General features: G+C 31.2%; 1 protein-coding gene across 1 annotated transcript in view; it reads right to left on the reverse strand.

Moving 5' to 3' along the window:
- Positions 1 to 853: 853 nt before the first annotated feature.
- The window catches only part of LOC110018303 (heat shock 70 kDa protein 14-like), a 22,373-nt gene continuing 4,420 nt past the window's right edge, over positions 854 to 18,806 (reverse strand). The window contains 5 exon segments of the mRNA XM_020715573.1: positions 854 to 1,418; positions 2,077 to 2,207; positions 2,329 to 2,478; positions 2,562 to 2,708; positions 2,871 to 3,068. Coding sequence (XP_020571232.1) covers positions 1,226 to 1,418; positions 2,077 to 2,207; positions 2,329 to 2,478; positions 2,562 to 2,708; positions 2,871 to 3,068 — 819 coding nt within the window. The 3' untranslated portion in view covers positions 854 to 1,225.

Here is an 18,806-nt window from a genome sequence, read left to right on the forward strand (position 1 = left end):
TTTTAACGTAAATTATTTAATAACAACCTACACCAATGGTACTAAAATATTTTTTTTCAAAATTAGATTTTAGTTAATATTTTTTTAGTTTTAAATGATATTTTATAATACATGACATGAGAAATTAAAAATAGAATTACTGACCGCTTAAAAGCAGACATAACTTCACAAGAAATCACGAAGAAAATGAGAATTACTCGAGACTTGTTAGAAGGGTTTGCTCCGCGAGAGATTAAATAATCGCCGAAATTGGCTCAAATTTATCCTTTTGTTTATATCTCCTCAAAGCCAGCGTCTGCTACTTTCAAACAAATGATTTTTTCTGCTCATAACATTATATATTCCATCAGGACAACACCAGACGTAAATTTCCATTCCGAGCCTAACAACAGGCACTTGCCGGCAGGTGAGTCCCACTAATAATTTTTTTAGAGGGGAGCATCCTCTAGTAGAATAATTGTTCCATTATATGTGCAGAATTTCCAATAAATTATGTAGAAAAGGTGATATCATTGGTAACAAGTCGAGGAGAAAACGTAAGAAAAAACCAAGAGTCAAACTGAATCAAAAGAACATCTACCGACTAGGCATCTTTACAAATTATAATGCTAAAATGACAAATGACGTGAAATAACGTTTGATTTTTTACCATATTCATAACAAATCTTTAAATAATTCATAAAGGAAACTATACTTTTAAAATTTAACACCTGGCAAGTCGGTCTTCTCAACAACCACAGAAAATCGTATAAACAGCAGATAATTCACTTTTGCATATAAAGGTACTGAAGTTGTTCCAGGCTAAACATAACAATTTACAGCTCAGGTAAATGAAGTTTGAAATCCAAGCATATAATATAACAAATAAAAGCATATATTAAACTTAAGAGTTCTGTCCAAAAAATCACAGTTCACCGAGTGACACAAGAATTTAACATTATCCGGGCCACTGAAATAATTATATAATAGGCCACAAGATCCTTGATCAAAGAAGCAATTAACTCTAATACAAGGCTAGGATTTAAGACCTCACCAAAAACATGTCATTCAAATTTGACCACCACACATCTGAAAGCTGTAAAGTATCAACAAGACATAAAACAAGAGTGTCTGTTCCCCCCTAAACTCCTAAAAAACTCGTTAAAAACTCGAGGCCATAAAGTCTAAGCAGAAGAATAAAAGCTTCAGGGGAACATGAGGTATAGAATAGAATTGGCTCAGGTAGCTAAGCGGTGGTCTCTGTCTCCATTGGCTCAGAAGTAGCAGAAGATGGCTGACTGTTACCTTCAAACTCGTGGTCACCACCACCACCCTCTTCCTTGCCATCATTTGGTGGTTGCTGTTCCACCTCACTTTGAGGCGGAGTAGGAGGCTTGGCTGGGGCTGGTTTGGGCTTGGTCATAATTGGCCTGCAAAACCTGTTAACCAAAATCTTTTTGTCAATACAATGTAGGACAGTGCCTGAACAACACCATGTATACTCGCACATGAACAGACTCAGCCTCATACAACTTGGTTCATTTATTATCAAGTCGAACATAAACAAAAATCCCGTTTGAAGACCATCAAGCTGATTGCATTAAAAATTAGGTCATAAAATTATATATATAACTCTTACCAAACCAAAGATGATCAAATGGGCCCTTTTTCAAGTTTGGCTTGTTTAGTGAGGCTAAAAATTTTGTTGAAGCTCGACTCATTCACTTAACAATGGCAAAAAAAAGTAAGTTATTTGCAGCGAACAGCAAGAAATCTCGCTCACAAAGATATCTTTTTTTTTAATTTTGAAACATATGTCATGCTGGTGGTTCGGCATGCATATAACCAATAAAAATATGACCCGCATTATCATAATGAATCGGAAGACTTAGTATAATCATAAGTGACTCAATTCCTGAGAAAAGCAATTTCTATTCAACTGAACATATACCTAAGGATTATTGTAACTTTAATCTAGTTCATAAATGATGTTATGCAATAGGATCAAGTCATGTGTTCTAAAAAAAACATTCCGTACACATTATGAACAATATGCCACATTTTAATCACAATGATCACCGTGAAATATAATTTCACCTGTCCAATGTCTCGGCTTTCCTTCTAAGATCAGCACACAGGTAAGCGGGGTTGGCATGTTTAGGCAGCGCACCCTGCTGCTGCTGCTTTTCTCTCAACCATGATTCAGCTTCAGAGCACTCATTGATGACCTATAAACAAAGCAAAAGAAATGGCAATAAGTAATTCGCATTCGACAGTCATCAATAGCAGACCTGAACATACTCATATCTAGATTGAGAGATAGCTAAAAGACACGAGCAATAGAATAACCTTTTGCTTCTCAGCAAGGTCAATATGATCAAATTTAGGATCTTTAGACAAAGCTGCTTCTCCGTAGCTATTAATGCAATAAGCAAGTTGGTCAATAGCAGGTCCTCTTTCTGTCCACTCCTTGTGGCGCAGTTCAACAGGGTCACCTTGCTGCACGTACATGAAACTTCTTTAATTGCGAGCAAGGGCATAACTTTAATTAATAAAAACATTTAAAAGAAAAAAAAACAAACCTTCTTCAATTCTTCAAGTTTTGCAATGTAAACGCCCTTGGTTTCATCTTCACCATCCTCATAAAGCCAATCCTCAACCTCCTGAAGCTTGGCAATAAGCTCCTCCCTCTCCGATGGAGTTACAAATTCATGGTACTTGTCGTTAAGCTGCATCAATTAACAAGGTAACAACGGAGTTAAGAGTGAACATTAGATGGATTAACCCTGAAGAGAACAAAATAATAATAACAAACACATTTTTTTTTTGTTGAGAAAAGCTTTTAATAACACAAATGTTCTCAAATTCTTTTATAAAGGGTCATAATCTACCTTGTTTCGCATGTCATATACATATGCCTCCACAGCATTCTTCCTATCTTTGGTTTCTTCCATAACTCTATCTTGAAGAGCCATTTCAAACTCCTTCTCTACAGCTTTCTGCAAATCCGTAGATGATATTGCGCCATAGACCACCTCTGCAACTGGAACATTGATCTTCTTCACCCTCTTCTTAGTAGCTCCTCCAGCCTGCAAAGTTATCAAGGGAATGATAAAAATGTAGAAATGAAGTATATTAAAAAGAAACTCATCCACATAGCTTGCTTAAGTTGCTCAAGGATGCAAAGATAAATGACTAGGTTTATTAGTTAATACACTCCCATCATTAGAGATAAAGAAATGTGTGAGAATTGCCAAGAAATAATATTTTCCACTTGCATGTAGTTTTATAACGGATAGGCTTTGACTTGCCCGCTTGGGAGCTCAGTTTTATTGAAGAGGATATGCATTACTGGAAATTGGCTACCCTAAATTCACAGAGCCCTAAATGACGGTTGCTGCATAAACATTTTAATCCTGGATGAAACCATACCTCAGGCCAATCCCAACCTCAACTTTCCTTGTGCGTACTATCGAGCTTTCTCAAGCTTTGTCAATACTTGCGTGATAAGAAGATAATTTTAAAAAAAAAATGCTCCGAATTGAAGCCTTAATAGGGTTTGCCAAAGCTAATAAAAGCAGTAAGCCCAATGCTATCGCATGAGCCTTAAAACATGATGAGAGGGCTTTGAACCTTAATCTTTCTATTTCAACCGCATCGCCAGTGTCCAAATCCTCATTTTGAACCCAAAAGAGAAACACAAGAATCACATATTTCCATGCAACAGTTTGGTAACCAATTGATAAATCAATCAATCTAAAGAAAAAGGGAATACAGAAAAGTAGCTCCTCTTTGTGAGTACCGGCGATCTCCGCCTTTTCTTAACTCTGGACTACTTTCTCCTTGAGAGGGATTGGCTTGTGTATTATAATAAGTATAGTCTTGCTTCTTGCTGCTTGAATCCAGGATTGCGCTTTGTCTATATAGTGTGGTGGTCATTGGTGAAGATGCTAATTCTTCACCTTCAATGCTAAGGTCTATACATCAAGTAAAAACCAATATACCTCATCATTGTGTGCTCTTCCAGTTCCACCAAATCATTTTTCAGCATTAGTTGATCAAAATCAACTGTGTACTCCCCCACAAAAGAATCTCTATATGTCAAGTTATAAAGTTTTGTGATCTTATCCTGTTGGTAATGCGGGAAGGTTTGTTGGTGACTCACACAAAGCTAGAGATCTAATGGAGACATCTATCACTGATTCAAGCACAAGAAGAGTAAGAAGACTAAGAATAAAAGGAAATCACGTAGATCAAAATTGTTTACATGGTAGAACATGTAAGGGCCAAACCATCTAGTTTGCTTGTCTACCGGCCTCAAAATCGTAGGGCTGCATCCGCTTCTCCTCAAAATATATATATATATAGGAGCCTATGAGTAAAATCATTCAAACCAAATATGGGACACAATAGCTACTTACATTAAAAATATATTGCAAAAGTTATCGAATGGTCTACAAATAAATTGTATATTAGTAAAGAAACTTTATCGTTGAATGAGGTGCATATAGTTATTTAAGGAAAAAAAAGTTTATTAAAGAGTACTAGAAGATAAATCTTATTGACCATGTAAATCAGTTGTATAATTTTCACCAAGGAATTTGCTCTCAGTCAGCTCCACCTTCCAGCCAACATGTACTGGACCTATGGCAGCCAGACATCTTATAGATTCCTATCAATAAGGACCCACACTCACCAAGATTTCCACCTCTTTTTGTTTCTCTCTCACTACAACCTCATTGATTTATAAGATTCCTACTACCTACTCATCAACATATGAATCATTGTAATTATTTTATAGTTAATTTTACCACCTAACTTCATATTCTTCGTGCTAGATGCTTTCTAGGATTGCATAAATTTTATGTTGAAATGAAATACAATTAACCAATTATCTCCAACGCTTGTCATGGTAATAAAAATTAAGGCTTTTTTTCCCCCTATGTGTTTGCATGGCTACAGCTTGCATCTCCACATTACCAATCTTCCGTCTTTTATTGCTCCTCCTCCCACCCAATTTTTCGTTAGTTTTGGCATTCATTATTCCTTTCTATTGCAAAAACTATAATTACTCACAATTTTGATCCTCACATCTTTCCCATTTTTCTTAGGTTTTTTTGGACCTAAAAAAAGCAACCCAAATCCAATGGAAGAACAATAGAAAACCCATTTAATGTACCTGTTCTCAATAAGTTGATCTCATATTTGATGTTTGGAAAGTACGAAACTTTGTAATGATGATATCCTAACAATGAAACTCTGTGATTTCCAAGACAAGCAACAAAAGCATATTACCTCATTCAACAAAAGAAATATAGCATACAAAAAATTTTCATCCTCATATCTTTCCCATTTTTGTTAGGAACTTTTGGACCTAAAAAAAAGCAACCCAAATCCAATGGAAGAACAATAGAAAGCCTATTTAATGTACCTGTTCTCAATAAGTTGATCTCATATTTGATGTTTGGAAAGAGCGAAACATTGTAATGATGATATCCTAACAATGAAACTCTGTGATTTCCAAGACTAGCAACAAAAGCATATTACTTCATTCAACAAAATAAATATAGCATACAACAAATTCAACACACTCCAAAGCCCATGATACTTCCCAAATTTACGATATCTAGACCAATTTCTCATCCAATTAGATCTTAAGAATCATGTTGTAAGTGTGAAGCAAATCTTCTTTTCATACATATATATATATATATATATATATATATATATATATATAATATAAAAAATATATTTTATCATGTAATTAGATTTACTGTAATTAGGTTTCCTATAATTAAACTTGCTAATATATTACTTTCCATAACACTTCCAGCTTCAGAAAGAGCCTTGTAAAGATGTCTCCTAGTTGTTCCCCAATATTTACATGAGCTGTAAAAATCAAATTGTCTTCACAAACAAAATGTCAAATCTATCTCAGTATGTTTGAAGCAATTTGGATTGCAGCTTAGTTATCTCACCACAATTTTTCTAGAACTATCATCTTGAACCCATTTCGACCAATAATTAGAAGACCCATATCAATTCACATTAAACTTGTGTTATTGCTCGATATTGGATATTTGGATTGCAACTTGGATTTTGCACTCCATAAGACCAAATTACCGCCAACAAAAACACTATATCCTCCAGTAGTGAATCTTTAATCAATCTTAGAACTTGCCAATCTACATCAAAGAAATATTCAATATTTATATGCCCATGATTCAATTACAGGATACCTTCTCCAAGAGCTCCTTCGAGGGAACATAATATTTATTCCAAAGCTGACCAATGATGGATTATGGGGTTAGATATAAATTGACTTATAATGCCAACTAAATACGCAATGTTAGGGCGAATCATTGTACGTAGTTTAATTTTCCTACTAACCTGTATCATTCAGGATCATTAAAAGACTCCCATCCAAGGTAAATTGTTGATTATGAAGCATTAGAGTATCACATGCTTTAAACTAATGTAAAATGACATTATGAAACATCAGATATTTTATAAAGTAAAACTAAGTCAAAAAAAAAAAATGATCCACAAACGTGAAAAAATATCAAAATTCATTGGATAAAATAGGATAATATCTATATACTATGACCAACTCTTTTAATAATTTTAGAAAAACAAATGATGGTGTTTAACAAATTAACACGCATATAATCTTAAAAATAATAATTGTTGAAATCGAGGGAATACATAATGACGAATGGGCTAATAGAAAATGGGATAGATGTATTGGCGTTTATCTCTTCGAAGAGCAATGGGTACATCAAAGTCACTAGGAGGATGATCCACTGCAGAAACTAATACCAATGTTGGACTATAATCAGGGAGATGAGATTTTCTACAGTAAACATTAGTGATAGGTCGTCTGGACTGAGACACTGGTGCAACTAGAGCTGGAGAGCTGGAGAGCTGGAGCTAAACTGATAGTGTGATACGTTAACAACTCATCAGACTTTTGAGAGGATTTAGGTACTGATGAGTCACCAACGAATGAGGTTTTTTCATAGAAGGTGATATAACTAGAGTCCATGTACCTGTTTAGTAGAGGGAAAAAATGAATACCCTTTTTTTTTCAAACGAGAGTATTCTAAAGAAAGCATCTTAATGACTTGAATCTAGTTTAAAGACGTGAATGAGTGCCACTAACAAAATAAGTACACCCAAATATACATGTTTGAATAGGAAAGAGAAATTTGGTTGGAAATAAAACTTGGTAGGGTATCTTGTTATGTAAAACAGTATAACACAATCAACTGATAAAAAAACAAGCAGTAGAAATTACATCAATCCATAATTATTTGGGCACGTTAGTTTGAAACAAAAAAGCTCTAACTATTTCAAGATATCTATTCTTTCTTTCAACTACTTCATTTTGGGATGAAGTATTGACACAAAATGACTGGTGAAACATCCGATTTTATCATTTGTCTGAAAAGGTGCAGAGAAATATTCTTTGGAATTGTCACTTCTCAGAATCTCAACAAAAACATTAAATTGTGAAAGTGTGACAAGAGCTCAATACAATATTTTATAATTTAATGACAAGTTATAAAAGAAAAGTGATCCAAAAAAGTGACAAAATATAAAAAATCATTAGATAAAACAGGATAAAATCCATATAAATCAGAATAAACCAACTCAAACTTATGTCCAAGTTTTTTATTAATTCACAAATTTAATACAAACGATAATATTTAACAAATTGACAAGACTCATACTCTAAATAATTGTTGAAATTGAAAGCATAACTTTTTTTTAGAATGGATAGTGGTGAATGCCCTAATCGAAAATGGGATAGGCACATTGACGTTTACCTCTTCAAAGAGCAATAGGCACATCAAGATCAATAGGAGGATCCATTGAAGAAGATAGTACAGTGTTGGACTAAGATCATGAGGATGACATTTTCTCGAGTAAATATTAATGATAGGTGGCCTAATCTGATGCGGTCGACATAAACCAGGATGAAGAAGCTGTCAAATAAAGCAATCAATGAAGTTGAACAAATCAGACGAAACTGACAAAACCGTTGATGCCTAGGGATGTAGATGAAGTCGAAGTCGATCGATGAAGATTGAGTGGATGAAGACAAGCAAAGCAAATGAAGTAGAGTGATGCGGACGAACGACAAACGTTGCCCTAATCTTATTGCAGGATGAAGGAGAAGCAAATGAAATCGTGTGGTTCTAATACCCTGTGAAGCCGTGTGTGTGGCTCTAATACCTGTGAAGGAAAGCACACACTCCCAGTCTCCATAGATTAAGAATTTCTCTAATAGAAGAAACATCCTGTAATTATATACACACACACTGCCAGTCTCTATAGAATAAGAATATCACTAAAAGTAATATATGTAATTAGATACACACTCCCATTCTATAGATTAAGAACATCTCTAATAGAAGAAACATCCTACAATTAGATCTCTAATTAGGTTTCCTATAATCAAACATCCTAATATATTACTTTCCATAATAGTAAAGTTCGGCCTTGGCAATGGCAACAAAAATTACCAACATCAGTAAGTCTAATTTAAAATGCAAACCCAATAAAAATGGTTCATAGGGATTCTCTATGGTGTAAAAGTTATAAAAAAAGGCTCACAATACAAAGGAAAGATGCTAAAAGCTTCATGAAAACAACCAAGAAAAACTATACAGCATAAAGAGAACATAAAAACAACAAAGACATCATAAATAACACATGGATGAAGGTAACAACATAGATAGTCCATGGATAAGTTGAAAATTTTATTGGGGTATCAATAGATAAGACTACTATAAAAGGTAATTATTTTCTAACATATTTAGATATTTCTAACTTTAATCATGCTTTTAAATCTTGAAGCCCGATTCTAGCTCCTATATGTTGCATACCATATGACCAACACAAATAACTTTATTTTATATACCACTTATCCTTGCAACAAAAATAACTTGACAACGAAAGCTGGCCAAAGAGGTATTCCTATTGAAAATCCATCATACTCCGAAACATTCTCCATCACTCCACATATTTAAATTGTTCACAACATAGATATCTAAACCTGATCATAAATTCTAAAAGGTAGTATTTCAACCTTCATACTGTGTTTTTCAAGATCAAGGCATGAGAAAACCCACTGAATTTGCTCAAAAAAAATATATATATATCTCAACCGCCTCAAAAAAATCAATGATCAACAAAGTTAAAAATACTTTGAATATCATCTATTTTTCCAAAAATCCTTAAGAGTTCAGATTGTTTGCTGAAAAACGAATGGAGTGTACAAAAATGAAGTGTGTTTGTAATATTTTTAGAGTTGTTTGGATAAGTGTAAAATAAATTCAGGAATTTACTTTTTTTTTTGGTTTAAAATAATGAAATTAATATAAAACATAGTCAGCGACAACGGCAGGCGACCGGCATGACCAGCAGGCAGAGAGTATTAGGATGTAGATAACCACTCAAATCCACAGAAACCAAATGCACTAGTTTTGAAGTGCAAAGTGAATTGTGAATTTATCAAGATTTTGTGATGCATTCCATTTTCATCTAACCAAACATCAAAATTTTGAAAGCTCTTATATTTGGTTTACTTTATACCATATATTCACCCAACCAAACAAACAAAAAGTATAATAATGAAAAAAATATAACTTTGCAGGCTACATCTTGGGCATCCATCCTTTATTAGTTTTAAAACCATATTTCATTTATCATTTAAAGAAATCAATATAAAAATTTTTCATTGTGATGTTTATGAGCTAGAAAAACACAAAAATCAAATTTTCCAATAATTTATTCAAAAAATTAATTTAATTTTATCTCATTCATAATGACACATATGAGAACTACCCCTAAAATATAGCATATTTGAGCTCGATGGTTTGCATCCATTGATGAGTATATACCTATGCCATAGATCAATTTACCGAAAGCCAAAAGATATGTATTATCATCTTTCACACGTCTCATCATGACTAAAAAATGAAATAGAATTGAAATTAAATGCCAAATCTAAGCAAACCAAAGATAATTTTTAAATACTCTCTTTTCATTCTTCCAATAAAAACAGAGATGCATAATCCCCCTTGTATGTATAGACCCCAATAAAATGGAATAGCCAAATAAAAAAATAAGCACATGCTTGCTACCACAAAAACACTATTTTTTAAAGGACATTACAAAATAATATTAGTGGAAGCCACTTTAGAGCCATTCACATCATAAATCACTTACATAAAAAAATCCTTGGGTTTAAAAATCCGAACAAGATCTCATCAAAATATTTTCCCACTCTAATACCTTAAACAACTTAGTTCCCAAATATTTGAAAGTGTTCATTTTGTTCATGTATATCCCCAAACAAAGAAAAACTTAAAACAAGAATAACTAAATATATTTTAATGGCTTTCTCTCATGCAAAATGGGAACACATGCTACTTTTTGGTGAAAATAAAATGAAATAGCCAAATAAAAGAACAAGCACTTGCTGCCACAAAATTGATACTTTTTAAAAGAAAATTACAAAATCATATTAGTGGAAGCTATTTTAAGTCATTCACATCATAAATCACTTACATATAAAGATCCATGGGTTAAAATTTCCAAACAAATTCTCACCATAATATTTACCTTCAACAACCTCCTACAACAACAACAGCAAGCATTTACCCCATTAAGTGGAGTCGACTACAAGAATCCTTTTTCTTTATTGCGGCCCATTGAGTGCAATATATTCATTTAATTCTAATAGATTAATATTATTTTTTATACGATAAGCCCATATCATTTTAGGTCTGCCTTTGACTTTCTTAACGTAAATCGAATCTAAAACATCTACTCTCCTAAACGAATCATCAGATGGTAGACGTTTAATGTGACCAAACCATCTAAAAAGACTCTCTAATCTTGTCTGCCACTAGAGCTACACCAACCCTATCACGAATATATTCATTTCGCATTTTATCTCTAAGTGTCAAGCCACTCATCTCAGCAACAGTTAACTTTGTTTTATGCTTCTGTTTTAATGGCCAACATTCAGCACTATAGAGCATTGTAGGTTTCACCACCATCTTACAAAATTTTCCTTAGTCTAAGCGATACTTTTCTATCACACAATAAGCCCGATGCATTTGTCCACTTCAAACAACCAACTTGAATTCTACAAATAACATCTCCAAATATCACCATCACTTTGAACAATAAACCCGATATTTATAAAAAGTTATCATCTTTTAATGATTTAATCACTCATTACAACTCTGCTACTAAAGGTTTTAGATCTACTCAAACGAAAGTCTTTAGACTCCAATATAGACCTCCATAATTCAAGTTTTTCCTAACCTCTTTCTCTACTCTTATCCACAAAAAAGATCATCAACAAAAAACACACCAAGCTACATCCTTTTGTAAATGTCTGTTAAAAGCAATCGAGATTAAAGCAAAAAATATGGACTTAATTTCAATCACTAATGTAATCCGATTGAAATAGAAAAATTTTCAGTCAATTTTCCTTTTGTTCTACAAATAACATCTCCAAATATCACTATCATATTGAACAATAAACCCGATATTTATAGAAAGTTTTCATCTTTTAATGATTTAATCACTCATAGTTACAACTCTGCCACTAGGGGTTTTAGATCTACTCAAACGAAAGCCTTTAGACTCCAATATAGACCTCCATAATTCAAGTTTTTCCTAACCACTTTCTCTACTCTTATCCACAAAAAAGATCATCAACAAAAAACACACCAAGCTACATCCTTTTGTAAATGTCTGTTAAAAGCAATCGAGATTAAAGCAAAAAATATGGACTTAATTTCAATCACTGATGCAATCCAATTGAAATAGAAAAATTTTATGTCAATTTTCCTTCTGTTTACGCACAATAGTTCTAGTATACATATCTTTAATTACTTGAATATAAGTCATACCAACGCCTTTCTTCTCAAAAACTTTCTAAATGGCTTGTCTTGAAACCATATCGTAAGCTTTTTATAAATCAATAAAAATCATATGTAGATCCTCCTTATTCTCTCTATACTTTCCAGCAATCCACTAAATAAATATATCATAGTAGTCCTACTTGGCACAAATCCAAACTGATTGAAAAATCTTTGTAACACGCCTTAACCTATATATCATGTCTAAATTTATGATCAATTACTCTCCCACAAATTTAAAGTATGACACATCAACTTAATTCCTTAATAATTTGCACAGGCATGTTCACCCCTTTTATTCTTAAAAGTGGGGACCAAAATACTCTTAACTCCAACTCCACTCCTCCGATAACTTTTTAATTTTTAGAAAATTATTAATGAGTTTAGTATGCCAAAAAACTCATAAATCTCCTAAATATATCCACACTTCAATTTAGATATCATCAGGTCCTACAAATTGTCCACCCTTAGTTTTCTTTAAAGGCTCCTCAACCTTTTTTTTATTAATGTGATGGTAAAAAAAAAAATATTTTATTAATATTAATGATATTGACATCCCTAGGGCCGATCATATTTTCAAAAACTTAATTAAAAAGTTTATCAAAATAACTCACCCTCCTTTTTTGAATAATTTTCTCTTTAATACACTTGAATTAAATCTTAATTTTTTTCTCTTTCTTTGACTAGTTTATAAATATATATTTTCACCCTCTTTAACATACTATCTATTATAGAGATAACTAAAAACAGAAATTTTAGTATCACAAATTGTTTTCTTATATTTTTCCCAACTCTCTAAGTTTTCATATTTAAATCAAATTTTATAACTTCTTATATTTTATCTTTCCTTGCTCATTTTTATTCCACTACCAAGTGTTTTTATTCATAAAAATTTTTCATTTTTCATTTTTGATTCACTAAGTGCATTTTTTGCCACTTGCCTAGTAGTACTTGTTACTTTATCCTATATGGAATTAGCTTCTTTATGAACATCCCAAATCTTGAAATCTTGAAATTTCACTCCTAAAAAAAATTTATTCAAGTCATTTAGGTGCCCCCATCAAATCTATGACAATGTTTCATTGTATTCTTTATCTTACAACTCCTCACCTTAATCTTCACAACTAATAATCATTATTGAGTACTTATATTTTCACTTAGAATGATCTTACAATCTTTACATTCTCAAAGATATCTTTTTCTCATAAGAAAATAATCAATTTGTGTTTTGTTAGATCCATTCTTACAAATAATAATATATTCATCTTATTTCTTAAATAAAATATTAACAATAACAAAATCATACATAAAATAAAATCTAATATGGTTCTACCTTTTCATTAATCGCTCAAAAACCGTAGCTACCATGAATATTTCTAAAATCTTCTACCACTACTAACATGTTCATTTAAATCTCATCCAATAAAAATTATTTCTTCAAGATGAATTAAATTATCAATTCTTCTAAGCCATTTCTTTTTTTTTTTTTTTAACTTAAATCTAAACCTATTTGAGGAGCATAAAAACTTATAATATTAAAAATCTTAGTATCAACAACAATCTTTAAAGCTATAATTCTATCTCTAATTTTATTATTTTTTACAACAATATCTTTTAAATGCTTTTCTATAATTACACCTACACATTTCTCGTATGCCTCCTACCTAAATACCAAAGTTTAAAACTTAAGCTAATAATCTTCTCAGTTTTTTTAACCTATTTAATTTATTGAATACATAAGATATTTATCTTCCTATGAACCATAATATATACAAATTTCATTAATTTACATGTGAGAGTATTTATATTCCAAGATCATATCATAATATTAGTTTCATGGACTAACTTATTTGTCCACTTCTGTCTGTAATGTTGGAACCCTTGTTTATTTTACGCTATACCCGGGCACCGGCGTAGCGGCCCTAAAACACTTTTCACTATATTCAGATCATACAGTGCGTCTCTTCCAAAAGACACCCTAGCATTTACACAAAGATTTAAAGGATTAATGTAATGATTTTTCGACAAAAATTTTACAATGGTTGTCGACGACCTGACGCAACCACCTACTTTTTGCATTTGGGACTTGAATCGAGCAATAACAGTGTTACCTTAAACAACCTAGTTCTCAAATATTTGAAAGTAGTGATTTTGGTCATATATATCCCCAAAACTAACAAAAACTTAAAACAAGAACAAATAAAGATATTTCTATTGGCAATTCTATCATGCAATAAGGGTGCAAATGCCACCACCCCTCGCCACACCCGACTCGCACGCACATAAGAAAAAACTACATATTCTTATCACGTCACATTCAATGAATATAACTTTGTTGCTACCTAAAATAAGGACAATTTTATTCACAAATGAAATATTTTAGTTGGATTTCCCTTACCCCTCATCCGAACAAATAACATTATTCCAAAACAAGCCACTCCTACTCCAACTAAGCTTATACAAAAACGAATTTCTACTCAATCATTATTGGGTTACATAACATAAAAGGCGTCTCAAATCAGCTCCTATCACTGAATCCATTGAGAGAATATTGAACCCCAAAATTAAAAAAAAAAGGAACTTCATTAAATATCCTTCGCCATTTATTTTTATTCGACAAAATTTTTTCTTATAATCACATAAATCTTCTTCACCAGCCTACATTTTTTATATCCTTAATAACAATTTTGTCATTTTGAATAAAGAGAATGGCAACAATGCGATCAAAATATGGAAGCCCTTTAAAACAATAAATATAGAATTGGTAAATTATTAAAGAAAAATAATAATCAAATGCAAATGAACATTTACTATAAAATACAAATATGATGATTGGCTAGAAAATTATAAATCTGTAATAGTGATCAAAGGCTACGCTCAAATAAATGACATTAATTATCTTGAAAAACTTTTGATCCAATTGCTCAAACTATTTTTAGCAGTTAAAAAGGATTGATAGTACAATAGTTCAATCACACTGACATTAATTATCTTGAAAAACTTTTGATCCAATTGCTCAAACTATTTTTAGCAGTTAAAAAGGATTGATAGTACAATAGTTCAATCACACAGACACACACAGACACACACACACAATCCAATTGCTCAAACTATTTTTAGCAGTTAAAAATGATTGATAGTACAATAGTTCAATCAGATAATGCTCAACATAAGATACAAACAATATAAAAAAACCATATATTATTTCTGAAGCACACAGCCTCAAGAGAAGTCTATACTGTAGTATTTTTTATATTGCCAATAATATCATGATGAGAGCTGACTTCAAAGATACAAACAAACAAAAGAAGAAAGATGAGACCATATATTTATTTGTGAAGCACAAGAATTCAGGAGGTCTCTACACTAGTTTTTTTTTATGGTTGAGCTTATCATGATAAGCAGTGGCTTCAACAAATTGGAGAATTTAAAAAAAAAAATTTGACCAAATTTTTTATGCAAAAAATTAGGCAAGCTAAACCTTCCTTAGCAATGGAGTTCCACGCTCTCAACATGAAATCTTCTTATCACAACAAATATACATAACAAAAATACCCAAAAAAAAGGGTACACTGGGAACAAAAATGTCAGAAACATGAGGAAATTAATCATAAATTTAGAAATGTTCCACAATAGGTCGATAAAAAAAAATATCCTAATAAAAATTCATGAGAAGCCATATCAATTTATTAGTTGTAAGTTAATACATATACAATCCAAAAGAATCACAACTTAGAGCAAAAAAAATAAAATAAAACTCTAAACACTAAAACTTTATTCAAAAAGAGAAGGCTAACATACCCACATGCAAAATATTCATATACTATGGTTGTCAAGATATCAGTTTGAGAAAATCACTTTCTTAGAAAGCTGCCTCATTACTTGGAGAAATAAAAATAAAAAAATGTTAGTAAAATCTAGTACAAAAGAAAAATTTATATCCATAGCACTACAAACCTGTGAATTGATGTGGCAACAGTAAAATATTTAAAGGTTAAATTGAAAGGAGACTCTAATTAGAAAAACAAGTAAGCCCTCAATACTATCCATAATATCGTCTAACAAGGCTATATGAAATACATTGGAATTTAAAGGCATTGTATAAAAGCAAAGCTTATCAATATTCTGTCTAATCAGTACTCTGTTCATAACCACAAGGTGACAATTTATTGACATTTTCATATAAAATTATTTAGTGTGATATTTTAAAAATTTTCAAACAAGCTTAAAATAGATTCTATTTTTCATTCCCTTGAGGGGGTAGTATGAAACACCACAAAATTTACACCCAAGGATCCACCGTCAGCTTACTCTACCTGCTGATAGCATACATTAAACCTCTGCCAACCAGCACCTACTAGTTTTGTTCTAAGAGGGACCCACGCTTACCAAGACTTCCCAGTCATTTGCTCCTCTTCAATCGCTAATTCATCATCTCATGAATTATTTATGACCTGTTCATCAATTCATAAAATTTATAATAATTTTATAGTTAATTTTGATCATTTATATTTTTTTTCTAATATTGTATAGATTTTGAATGTATTAAAAGGAAATACGCTCAACCCACTCTCTAGGATTCTCATTAGAATTTAGGGGGGCATGTATGTCAGGTAACACTTTAATCTTTAAAATAACATTAAAAATACCAGTACTTGTAACTTTTTAAAAGTGAAGTACACATTTTCATGCATAGATTCGTGACACCAAAGTGTTAATGTAAACATAAAACCTTAGGTGTTGGATAGGTAAAATACAAAGGAATTTTGTGGTATGCATATAAATTTCCCTAGAATTTAAAAATGGTTAAAGGAAATATTAAAAACTTGTAAAGATAACATTAAGAAAATCAAAAGCTTCATCTTATGACAACATTTATATAAGAGGCTAGATGCAAATGAAGGAGAAAAAGTTTCCTACAAAAGAGAACTTAAAAGATAGTAAAACAAAAAGGAGAGGTTGATCAAGTTAGTAAGTAAAGGCAATAAGATCATATTTAAAAATAAAAATTTAAAGAAAATATTAATGCTACTTTTAAGAAATTATTAAGCGGTTTTATTTTGAAAAAAAAAAGTTTAAATAACATAGTGAACACAATAATAGAAATGTTATAGAATTAATGAAAAAATGAAGGGAAGTTAACTATAAACAATATGCAAAAAAATGAAGAGCCAGTCCATGTAAGAAATATACTGAAATTAGGAGGTTAGGAGAAATAATAAATACTAGAGAAACACCAAATTATTAGAAAAATTATTTCGGTGTCATTATTTAAGAATGAAAAAAGAGATGAACCCTAAACCCTAACTGTAGATGAACCGATTTAAAAAATAAATAATAAATAAAAAAATTGGTATAAATATTTAAGTCAAAATGACGTTATGGCAGCATAATAAAATAACACTTAAACAAATTTTATTTTATCATTTAGAAATCATTTCAGTCGCGTACCCTGAAGATCCAATATATAATAAAATTTTGTTAAGTTAATAAAAATATACACAAAGCAAAAAATTACATATTCATTTTTTTTCAATTAATTTTAAGAAGGCATATGATTGTTGCCATGAGAATTAATAAAATTTGAAGTATGGAAAAAAAATGTGTTTTCTAATCTATAATTAGGCTTCTCAAGATATGAATGATGGAGCATTACATATTCATATTTTTTTTTAATTAATTTTAAGAAGGCATATGATTGCTGCCATGAGAATTAATAAAATTTGAAGTATGGAAAAAAAATGTGTTTTCTAATCTATAATTAGGCTTCTCAAGATATGAATGATGGAGCATCAACTAATCATAGAAGCAATTATAAAGCAATCAAAGATTTTCTAATTATGGTTAAGAATACGTTAAAGATTAATAATGAGTCAATTATGTTTTTATATCAAAGTATTGGGATTCTTAAAAGGGAATCAAAACTCAAATATTTTGATGAATGCTTCTCACAAATGATAAAAATCAATGAGACTTCCTGAAATATAAATTATATTAAGAGAGGAATATTTAGAAAATAAAATGCTTGTAATAAAAGGCTTGAGACTGATATATAAGTGATGGATGGAATAGATTATATGTAAGTGCCAATCAGTACGAAGTTAGCAACTAGCAACCAATGCTATCATAAGATAAATGATAGATAGAAATAAAATGCTTGAGACTGATATATAAGTGATGGAATAGATTATATGTAAGTGCCAATCAGTACGATGTTAACAACAAGCAACCATTGCTATCATAAGATAAATGATAGATAGCTAGGTGTGATGAGTCAAAATATCTGAAGTCTATTCTAGAGAAAAAAAAATAAAATGGGGATATAAATTTTATGAAAAAAAATGTCGTGACACATTATACTAAAGTAGTGTTGGCTATTTTGTAAGGATTGGACTATTAGGCAAAAAAAATTAATGTTAATGGCCAAAGATGAGAATAAGATAAATATGGGGCAAATGTAAAAATGGCAACTTAAGAAATGATTATTTGGAAGGAAAAAGTAACATCTGCTGAAGATAAGCTAACACAAATGGTTAATGTTAATAGCCAAAGATGAGAATAAGAAGATAAATATGGGGCAAATGTAAGAATGGCAACTTAAGAAATGATTATTTGGAAGGAAGAAGTAACATCTGCTGAAGATAAGCTAACACAAATGGATTTAGGAACTATAGTTTCAATTATTTTTTAATGTAATTATATGCTATTTATACATATATTTGATGTTATCTCTCACATTTAAGTAATCAAAAACAGCATCAATATTCAAGGTTGAGGAAATGTAAATAGCATAAAATTTAATGCTATTTAGATTAGCTCAATCATGATGACTTTAAAAAGAAAAAAAAAAAAGATAACAATAAATATAGTAAATTTCAAAAA

This window comes from Phalaenopsis equestris, unplaced genomic scaffold (assembly GCF_001263595.1).
Source record: "Phalaenopsis equestris unplaced genomic scaffold, ASM126359v1 Scaffold000008, whole genome shotgun sequence".
Classification (NCBI taxonomy): domain Eukaryota; kingdom Viridiplantae; phylum Streptophyta; class Magnoliopsida; order Asparagales; family Orchidaceae; genus Phalaenopsis; species Phalaenopsis equestris.